Genomic DNA, 10,742 nt, shown 5'->3' with positions numbered 1-10,742 from the left:
TGCGTGTGTGAGCGTGTGTGTGTGTGAGTGAGTGAGTGAGTGAGACATTTGAACTTTGATATAAGACATGGCTGTATGGCACGTACATCATCAAATTGAATGAAATACGCGATACTTTTATTCACAAATATGCTTTCAACTATAAATCTAAAATAAACATTTATTTTATTGTCGGATATGGTGTCAAATACATAGCAGAAATAAGATTTCCACTTATAAGAGCCATTAGGGCAAACTGCTTTGAAGTTAAGTGTGAAAATATATAATAGTTTCCTGTTTCAAAACGCACTTTATTCCGGAAAATTCAATGATTCATCATAAAGTATGCTAGCGCATTACGAATTATGCAGCGCTGCATTATGTAGCAAAAAGCAATAAGTGTTTAATATACTTTCAGTTTCGAGATGATACATGTATACATTTTCAGTTTTCCAGAAAAGTGAATGTCGTCTGCTTTCTAAACGTATATAAAGAAATGTATTCAGGATGTAACACAGTGTAGAAAAATAATTTAATACAAATTGCGCGTCTCTTCGTATAAATTTGAATTGTTCATATAATAATTGCTTTGATTTGATAAAATAAGAATCTAATGCAATAGTTAATGACAGTATTTTATGCGAATATTATTTCGTATTGATTTTTGTGTAAACATTTTGAATCTGCATCTGAGATTTATCGTCTGCTAGTTAAATTGCTGGCATAAAATGGTGATATATTTAGAGATAAAAGGTGAGGAAGAGCTGAAGTTGGGAGATTTAATCCAATTACCACGATTAAAAGGACTGTATTCACATTGGGCGGTTTACGTTGGTGAGTACTTTAAACTATGTTATAACTTACAAGTATACATGTATAGGTTAGTGTTTATTAGTACATGTAATAAACATTTATAAAATTAAATTTGTCAAGAACGGCGCATTTAGTGATTGAAGTTTTTATTAACAGCAATCTGAAGTTCGTTTCTACTTAAGTTATTTTTTTGCATATTTTTTTCTGATTAACACCGCATTTGTTCCGCGCTCATTGTGATTCGGAATTTCCAGAAAGCTATTTTTAGCCATGTAATCGAACCGTCCTTCACTAAACGAAGTATCATGATATCGAAAAAAGTAAAACAAATAGCTGATTTTTGTTAGAAAAATGTTTGAAGTAATTTGAAAACAAATCAACTAGGAAAAATAGAGTCAAGTTTTAATATGTTTATCTCGAAATCGTGAAAATTACCAGCTAAGTATTGGTTTTCCAACGGTTTATTAAGAATCCGCATCACTTTCAAAATTGTCAAAAGTCGCCGGTGATTGGTTGTTTGAAGGTCCAGAGAAGTTGACATCCTATTGGTATCCGTCAGATCCTAATGCGAAGCTGATCTAATCAGATTGTATAAACAGTCGTCGATTTACTAGACTGTTTAATTGTTAGCCGATTTACCATTTTGAAAGAAAAATATGATACAATTCATTTGAAATAATTTTGAAAAAAAAACCTTATGTTTAAAGAGCATCCATATGCAATAGGTTTCAAGAACATTTTTTAGTTAAACAAAAAAACAAAACAAAAACCTGTTACATATTATAGCTGAAATTGATAACCAATTATTTCTATTCAGCTATATGTAACAGGGTTTTTTTTTTTTTTTTTTTTTTTTAATTTCTATTCATAGACCGCCTCCGTGGTCGAGGGGTTAGAGTCGATGACTTCTAATCCAGTTACCTCTCTGGCGTGGGTTCGATCCCCGGGAGATGCTTTGGTAGTTTAGCGCGGAGGAAGGTAGTCTAGTACTGGTGTAACTCTCCAGGAACGATGGTTAAGAAACTACCCGCCTATATGACTGAAATACAGGTTGGAAAAAGGCGTAAAATGAAACCAACAAACAAAATTTCTATTCATTTTTTCCACATGCATTTAACAGGAGGGGGCTATGTTATACACCTGTCTCCGCCACCTTCTAAATCAAGCACTTATGAACTGTGTTCAGTGGTAGCAGCGACATCTGGCGTTTCAACTACTTCCGGTGATGAAATCAACTTCGGGCTATTTGGTAGCATCAAAGTACGGCGGGATAAACTGAAAGACGTAGCTGCTGGGTCGCCAATAATCGTGAATAACGAATGTGACGACGAAATGAAGTAATTGAATGTTCAAACCTAAATTAATTAATTTATTTATTTTTTTATTTTTGCTGTATTAAAATAAGATTTATTTCAGATTTCTTTCAAACTTTTGTACACTTAAAATGGTATGAAATAAACATTTTATGATTATCATAACTCGTAATACATCATTTGCTCGTTAGAAATTAGTTTGTACTGAGGAAATACTCAATTCTCTTTATCTTTTATAATTCATTTGACTCCAGATATAAAAAATGATTTATAAGAACTATTTCTTTTATTCTTTGAAAAATAGACCATATCCAAGGGAAACAATAGTCAAACGTGCAGAATCCAAACTAGGATCGAACGACTACAACGGGTTAACATGGAATTGTGAACACTTCGCCACGTGGTGCCGATACGGAAAAGCCGTCTCAAAGCAGGTAAACAATTTATATAAAAAATGGTATAATCTAACGGCGGCATTAAGGTGACATTTGCAGTATCTTGTGGTCAAAACTTATTATCTTGAGGCCTCAAAATATTATCTTGTTACCGCAATTTATTATTACAAATGTATATTGATGCCTCAAAATATTATCTTGTGGCCACAACTTATTATTTTCATTGTGACCACGAGATAATATCTTGAGACCATAAAATAATAAGCTGTGGCTACAAGATAATAAGTTGTGGCCTCGATATAATATCTTGAGACCTCAATTCAATATATTAGGATAAAATAATACTACGTTCAAAGGTCACCTCTATGCCGCCGTATGTTTCTCTTAGATAAAACGATCGTTTGGTTAAAAAAGGTCGTGGCCTCAAGATAATAAGTTGTCGCCACAAGATTACAAGTCACGGCCTCAAAATAATAAGTTGTGGCTACGAGATAATAAATCGAGGCCAAAAGAAAATAAGTTCTGGCCACAACATAATATCTTGAGGTCACAATCAAGTAAGTTGTGGTCACAAGATAAAAAAACGTACTAGTAAAGCTTTAGATGTGGCCTCTATGCCAACTTAGGTAGTGGCACTGGTAGTCGTAGTCTTAGATATTTAATAACCTGAATTTTGTTCTCTTTAGGTACCATTCAGCAAAGGATTATCAAGAGATGCCTACGTAGTACAATTACACGGTGTTGAAGTTGTGCCACATGGGACACTCCCGGATGACGTCATTACGATTGGACACCACCCTCATTTCGGAATATTTCCTGTGCCAATATTTGGTGCAATATTATTACCTTTTGAGGCAGCTCTCGATACTTTGCACGAGTTGTTTAGAAAATAACGAAATGAACATTTGATAAAGTACATACGCGTCATGTTCTTTCTGTAGTATCGAACTGCGTCGTTAATTGGCCGGTAGATAAAGTCTGTGTGCCATACAATGGCGACAAGCCGTACAATTGACAACTGTTTCATTATTGATATTCTGATGTGTATTTACATACTTCAAGGCACCGGGAAAATATCATGACTGTTAAAGGAACCCCACCGGAGTCTAAAAGGCAAAAAAAAAACATTATATTTGAATTTCTTATTTAGATCAGCTGAAGCTGATGAACAAAACAAAATGCAAAGATATTGAGAAAAAATATTCACGCTTAAAGAAAACGGTAAATGATCTTGAATTTTGTACACAAAACGTTCTTCAAGTGGAACAGTAATGTCGTGAAATCATTCCAGGTCCTATAAAATATACACAAAAGTTAAGCTAAAAATTGTATGTCTGTGCAATTCTTAGCCCGATTTGAGTTGCAACGCTATTCAATTCTACAGAATAAATATTCCAGGAAAACGGCAGAAGTGAATGATCAGAAATTTCGTACGCAAAACCTTCATCAAGGGGAACGTTTATCTCGAGAAATAATTCCCTTTCCTGTCTTGCCATAATTAATGTCCCCTCCCGCCCCCTCCTTGAATTATCTGGAACCAAACTACTTAAGTCACAGAGACGGCAAATAGGCAATTGGTAGACTGTTGATTAATCTTATTTATTTGAAAATATATTGTTTAAGATTATTAACTGTGGATTGTGCTTACAATTAATCATATACATGTTAAACTATTGACTACAACTTTTAAGGAAACATATAAGACATTATTTAGTAGTTGTTTTTATCATCACGCATTGAAGTGCATGTTACATTCTGCTTAAGTCAGTTTCATAATGGGGGGAAATGGGGCAGTATGAGAGTACTGAATTGGAATAATTTTCGACAAAGTGATGAAACAAAATTTGTAAATAAAAGTACACACTCAACGAGTTGATACTGATCGTGTGGGTCAATAGATGTGCATAATCTCTCCATGTGTGGGGGTGAGGATTTATAATATGTTTATAGTATTGCTTTGTATAAATTTTTACGATGATATTATATCTACTTTCAAACCTGTCATGGTGTTATTTCTTTATCAACATGTGGAGATTATCTCGAGTTAGACAATGATAGTTTCTTTCTTTTCGTACCAAATATAGAACATGTGTTTTTTTGTAAAGAAAGCATTGAACCAAGGACTAGCTGGAGACGGTCTTCTTAATTAGTCAAGACAACCAAGATGGGTTACGTGAAGAATGTACAGAATCAGAGGTTATAAAGAAATTTTCTCTGCTCAGACTCAGATCACAGGTACATGTATTTGATTGGTCAGACTCTGCCACAGAATGTACACTGACCAATGAAAATCCCGCGATCTGGGCGAAAAGGCATTTTAAACTCATGGCCATTTAGTATATAGGAATAGGCATGAATACGTACATATAGTGAACGTTCGTGCCAAAAAAAATGCAAATGCACGGAAGGGCACTGGAGGTCTTCTTCCACATGTAAAGCTGGTAATTCGCCACATATGACCTTTACAGATTCAGTACGACGTAAAACCCTGAAAACCATACAAAAATTCAACAAAAGCCCAAATAAACACACACAAAAAATGTATGTTCATCCTTTGAAAGAATAGCACGCCGTGAAGACCACCACAGATGCACGTCTTTTCGGCAACTCTTAGTATGGCTTGCGTGCGTTTCAGCAAAACAAGGGCCATTCAAGGATTTCATAAGTCTCAAATATTATTATGTTTATGGCATTGTGAATGTGCGCCTGTCTTTGCACAACCCTAGCTATTCGATATCCTGTTTTGAAGAGGATGTTATTCTTTGGTTTCCATGGCAACAAAAGGTAGGACCTAAAGAAAGGCAGAATGGCATTATTTTCAAAATTTTGAAAGATTCATGCCAGGAACATTCCTCCTAAGTTTCAGCAATACTGGACTTATGGTGTAAGAGATGTAATATGCAGACTGATAGAAGAAAGGTCATCTCAAAAAGTGCTCATGTCAGCAAAAAAAGAATCCTAAATAAGTCTATGTATACTACATTAACCCAAGGGCATCGTTCACAAGTAAAGATTACATAAAAAATATCTTCAGTTTTGGCATTGTAGTTTCTAAGATGAGTAGAGAATCATAATAGAACAACAGATTTGCATCAAAATCGATACATGTAGCAAAGAAAAAACAGAATAAAATCTAAATACATGTAATTATTAATTTTATTACTTTTGATATGCATTATAAGGCTGTGAGCAGAAGCAAATTTCCTGACAAAAATTAGGTATGAAAATGGCAAAAGGACACCTCAGTAACACATGAGGAAAAATGTTATATGATGTGATTGATGTACATATAAAAAATGTACATGTAATGGTAACGTAATGTACCAGTTATAATAAAATTATGTTCCTTTTAAAAGAAACATGTGCAATATCATTTTATATAATTAGTTAAAATAATATTATGTTCTGGTCTATATTCTTACACAACCCGTATCTTTCCCTTTTGAACAAAGGACCGAAAGTGTGTTTTAACAAGCAATAAAATCATTGTTGACGTTCTATATTTAGACATGTGACATAATCATTAAAAATCCGACGCCCTGAAAATCAGTAATGGAAACAAATCTGGCACAATTTAGCTTAAAGGTCCATTATGCCCCAGAAATGCTTTCATTTCTATTTCTCAAAATCGTATTATTATTCTTGGTATACTTTCATAGTTTCCAACAAGTTACTCAATGGCCAACTATCTGAACTGTCTTCTTCTACTATCGCTTTTTGGCAATTAGTACATCTATAGTGATTCAAAATTTTGTATAGAAGTTAAAATACTGTTTTGTTTACATTTTGCTGCATTTACATGATTTATGACACATTCTTTTACATTTGACACTATTCTAAACTAATGTTTGACATTTTTAAAAAATTAAATAAGCCATGACACGACAAAACCAACATAGTGCATTTGCGACCAGCATGGATCCAGACCAGCCTGCGCATCCGCACAGTCTGATCAGGATCCATGCTGTTCGCTATCAGTTTCTCCACTTGTTATAGGGTTGGTAAGCGAACAGCATGGATCCTGATCAGACTGGGCGGATGCGCAGGCTGGTCTGGATCCATGCTGGTCGCTGCACTATGTTGGTTTTGTCGTGAAGCGGCTCAAATATTTATTCATTTCTGAGGCATAATGTGCCTTTAATATCAGGTATGGCAGCATTTATTCGTTGTTATGTTAGAATTGATATAATATATCCCAAGCAGTGATTTTATCGCTGAATAAAATCACTGTTTTTTCATTCGGATGCGCAGCTAAGCCCTCGTTATATATAATTCCTCACACAGTGATTTTATTCAGCGATAAAATAAATCAACATCACCATTTAATGTAAACATTTTGTGACATTATATATCATCACTTCAAGGATAGTTTCAAACAGATAAGCTGTTACTTTTTTATCCAGTTTTATCTCTCCTCAATACCTGAGATCCTTAGAAATGGAAGTGATTTCAATTATATACATGTATAACATTCTATATACATCACAAATTTGCCTTTTGATTTTAATTTTCAGCACATCAATTTCTTGCATTTAAATCTGTTACTCTCTAGTAAATCAATAATCTCCATTTTTATAATTTAAATTAAATATTGTATCTAGTCAATCAATCAATCAATCAATCAATCAATCAATCAACATTTAATCAATCAATCATAACTTCAAATGACTTTTAGATAATAGATATTGTATCTAGTCATATCAATCAATCAATCAATCAATCAATCAAACAAACAACATCGTTAATTGTTTATTGTGAATGCTCATCTGATAAGGACAAATCTGGTAAGGAGTCTGCTGTGGCATTCCATATACACACACGTCCATCTTTACTCCCGCCACCTGAGATCATATACCTGCAACAATTATATAAAACTGGATATATTTCTGACAATATCGGAATATATTTCTTACAATATCGGAATTATTTCTGACAATATCAGAATATATTTCTGACAATATCGGAATATATTTCTGACAATATCGGAATATATTTCTGACAATATCGGAATATATTTCTGACAATATCGGAATATATTTCGGACAATATCAGAATATATTTCATTCACAGATATGCTTTCTACTGTAAATCTAAAATAAACTTTTATTTTATTGTCGGATATGGTGTCAAATACATAGCAGAAATAAGATTTCCACTTATTAGAGCCATTAGGGCAAACTGCTTTGAAGTTAAGTGTGAAAATATATAATCGTTTCCTGTTTCAAAAAGCACTTTATTCCGGAAATTCAATGATTCATCATAAAGTATGCCAGCGCATTACGAATGGTGCAGCGCTGCTTTATGTAGAAAAAAGCAATAAGTGTTTATACTTTCAGTTTCGAGTTGATACATGTATACATTTTCAGTTTTCCAGAAAAGTGAATGTCGTCTGCTTCCCAAAAGTATATAAAGAAATGTATTGAGAAAGTAGCACAGTGTAGTAAAATAATTCGATATAAATTGCGCGCCTCTTCGTATAAATTTGAATTGTTCATATAATACTTGCTTTGATTTGATAAAATAAGAATCAAATGCAAAAGTTAATGACAGTATTTTATACGAATATTATTTCGTATTGATTTTAGTCATCTGCATCTGAGATTTATCGTCTGCTAGTTAAATTGCTGGCATAAAATGGTGATATGTTTAGAGATAAAAGGCGAGGAAGAGCTGAAATTAGGAGATTTAATCCAATTACCACGATTAAAAGGATTGTATTCACATTGGGCGGTTTACGTTGGTGAGTACATTAAACTATGTTATAACTTACAAGTATACATGTATAGGTAAGTGTTTATTAGTACATGTAATAAACATTTATAAAATTAAATTTGTCAAGAACGGCGCATTTAGTGATTGAAGTGTTTATTATCAGCAATCTGAAGTTCGTTTCTACTGAAGTTATTTTTTGCATATTTTTTTCTGATTAACACCGCATTTGTTCCGCGCTCATTGTGATTCGGAATTTTCAGAAAGCTATTTTGTAATCGAACCGTCCTTCACGGATAGGCATAAAACGAAGTATCAAGATATCGAAAAAAGTAAAACAAATAGCTGATTTTTGTTAGAAAAATGTTTGAAGTAATTTGAAACCAAATAAACTAGGAAAATAGAGTCAAGTTTTAATATGTTTATCTCGAAATCGTGAAAATTACCAACTCAGTATTGATTTTCCAACGGTTTATTAAGAATCCGCATCACTTTCAAAATTGTGAAAAGTCGCCGATGATTGCATGGTTGTTTGAAAGGTCGAGAGAAAGTGACATCCTATTGGTATCCGTCAGATCCTAATGCGAAGCTGATCTAATCAGATTGAATAAACAGTCGTCGATTTACTAGACTGTTTAATTATTAGCCGATTTACCATTTTGAAAGTAAAAAATGTTACAATTCACTTGAAATGATGATGAAAAAGACAAAGATCACTCGTATGCAAATGTTTTAAAAACATTTTTTACTTAAAATCAAAAACTATTATATATTAGAGCTGAAATATATACCAATTATTTCCATTCATATTTCCTGCATCTATTTAACAGGAGGGGGCGGGGCTATGTTATACACCTGTCTCCGCCGCCATCTAAATCAGGCACGTATGAACTGTGTTCTATGGTAGCAGCGACATCTGGCGTTTCAACTACTTCCGGTGATGAAATCAACTTCGGGCTATTTGGTAGCATCAAAGTACGGCGGGATAAACTGAAAGACGTAGCTGCCGGGTCCCCAATTATCGTGAATAATGAATGTGACGACGAAATGAAGTAATTGATTGTTCAACCCTTAATTAATTTATTTATTTTTGCAGTATTTAAATAAGATTTATTTCAGATTTCTTTCAAACTTTCCTACACTTAAAATGGTATGAAATAAAGATTTTATGATTATCACAACTCGTAATACATCATTTACTCGTTAGAAATTAGTTTGTACTGAGGAAATACTCAATTCTCTTTATCTTTTATAATTCATTGACTCCAGATATAAAAAATGATTTATAAGAACTTTTTTCTTTTATTCTTTGATATATAGACCATATCCAAGGGAAACAATAGTCAAACGGGCAGAATCCAAACTAGGATCGAACGACTACAACGCGTTAACATGGAATTGTGAACACTTCGCCACGTGGTGCCGATACGGAAAAGCCGTCTCAAAGCAGGTAAACAATTTATATAGAAAATAGTATAATCTAATGGCGGCATTATGGTGACATTTGCATTAGTATCTTGTGGTCAAAACTTATTATCTTGAGGCCTCAAAATAGTATCTTGTTACCACAATTTATTATTATATTGATGCCTTAAAGTATTATCTTGTGGCCATAACTTATCATCTTGTGGCCTCAAAATATTATCTTGTGGCCACAACTTATTATTTTCATTATGACCACGAGATAATATCTTGAGGCCATAAAATAATAAGCTGTGGCTACAAGATAATTAGTTGTGGCCTCGATATAATATCTTGAGGCCCCAATATATTAGGTTGTGGCCACAAGATAAAATAATACTACGTTCAAAGGTCACCTCTATGCCGCCGTATGTTTCTCTAAGATAAAACGATCGTTTGGTTAAAAAAGGTCGTGGCCTCAAGATAATAAGTTGTTGCCACAAGATTATAAGTCACGGCCACAAAATAGTAAGTTGTGGCCACGAGATAATAAGTCGAGGCCAAAAGATAATAACTTGTGGCCAAAAGAAAATAAGTTCTGGCCACAACATAATATCTTGAGGTCACAATCAAGTAAGTTGTGGTCACAAGATTAAAAAACGTTCTTTAGACGTGGCCTCTATGCCAACTTAGGTAGTGGCACTGGTAGTCGTAGTCTTAGATATTTAATAACCTGAATTTTACTCTCTTTAGGTACCATTCAGCAAAGGATTATCAAGAGATGCCTACGTAGTACAATTACACGGTGTTGAAGTTGTGCCACATGGGACACTCCCGGATGACGTCATTACGATTGGACACCATCCTCATTTCGGAATATTTCCTGTGCCAATATTTGGTGCAATATTATTACCTTTTGAGGCAGCTCTCGATACTTTGCACGAGTTGTTTAGAAAATAACGAAATGAACATTTGATAAAGTACATACGCGTCATGTTCTTTCTGTAGTATCGAACTGCGTCGTTAATTGGCCGGTAGATAAAGTGACTGTGTGCCATACAATGGCGACAAGCCGTACAATTGACAACTGTTTCATTATTGATATTCTGATGTGTATTTACATATTAAGGAC

At 33.9% G+C, this 10,742-nt stretch overlaps 2 protein-coding genes across 2 annotated transcripts; both read left to right on the top strand.

The window, feature by feature from the left end:
* The first annotated feature begins 400 nt into the window (after positions 1 to 400).
* LOC132760402 (phospholipase A and acyltransferase 4-like) lies at positions 401 to 4,502 on the top strand. The gene is made up of 4 exons (XM_060752413.1): positions 401 to 813; positions 1,913 to 2,129; positions 2,410 to 2,539; positions 3,187 to 4,502. The coding sequence occupies exons 1-4, from the start codon at positions 708 to 710 to the stop codon at positions 3,391 to 3,393; spliced, it is 660 nt and encodes a 219-aa protein (XP_060608396.1). The 5' UTR covers positions 401 to 707; the 3' UTR covers positions 3,394 to 4,502.
* A 4,525-nt stretch (positions 4,503 to 9,027) lies between these two features.
* Positions 9,028 to 10,665, top strand: LOC132760312 (phospholipase A and acyltransferase 1-like). Its single transcript, XM_060752302.1, has 3 exons — positions 9,028 to 9,261; positions 9,530 to 9,659; positions 10,364 to 10,665. Exons 1-3 carry the CDS (start codon positions 9,110 to 9,112, stop codon positions 10,568 to 10,570), a joined length of 489 nt encoding a protein of 162 aa, XP_060608285.1. The 5' UTR covers positions 9,028 to 9,109; the 3' UTR covers positions 10,571 to 10,665.
* Positions 10,666 to 10,742: the final 77 nt, after the last annotated feature.

The sequence above is a fragment of the Ruditapes philippinarum genome, unplaced genomic scaffold (assembly GCF_026571515.1).
Source record: "Ruditapes philippinarum isolate M1 unplaced genomic scaffold, ASM2657151v2 ctg21430_1_1_1_1, whole genome shotgun sequence".
In the NCBI taxonomy this organism is placed as follows: domain Eukaryota; kingdom Metazoa; phylum Mollusca; class Bivalvia; order Venerida; family Veneridae; genus Ruditapes; species Ruditapes philippinarum.
Note: the sequence above shows the minus strand (reverse complement) of the source record. Positions and strands in the feature narration are given on the sequence as shown.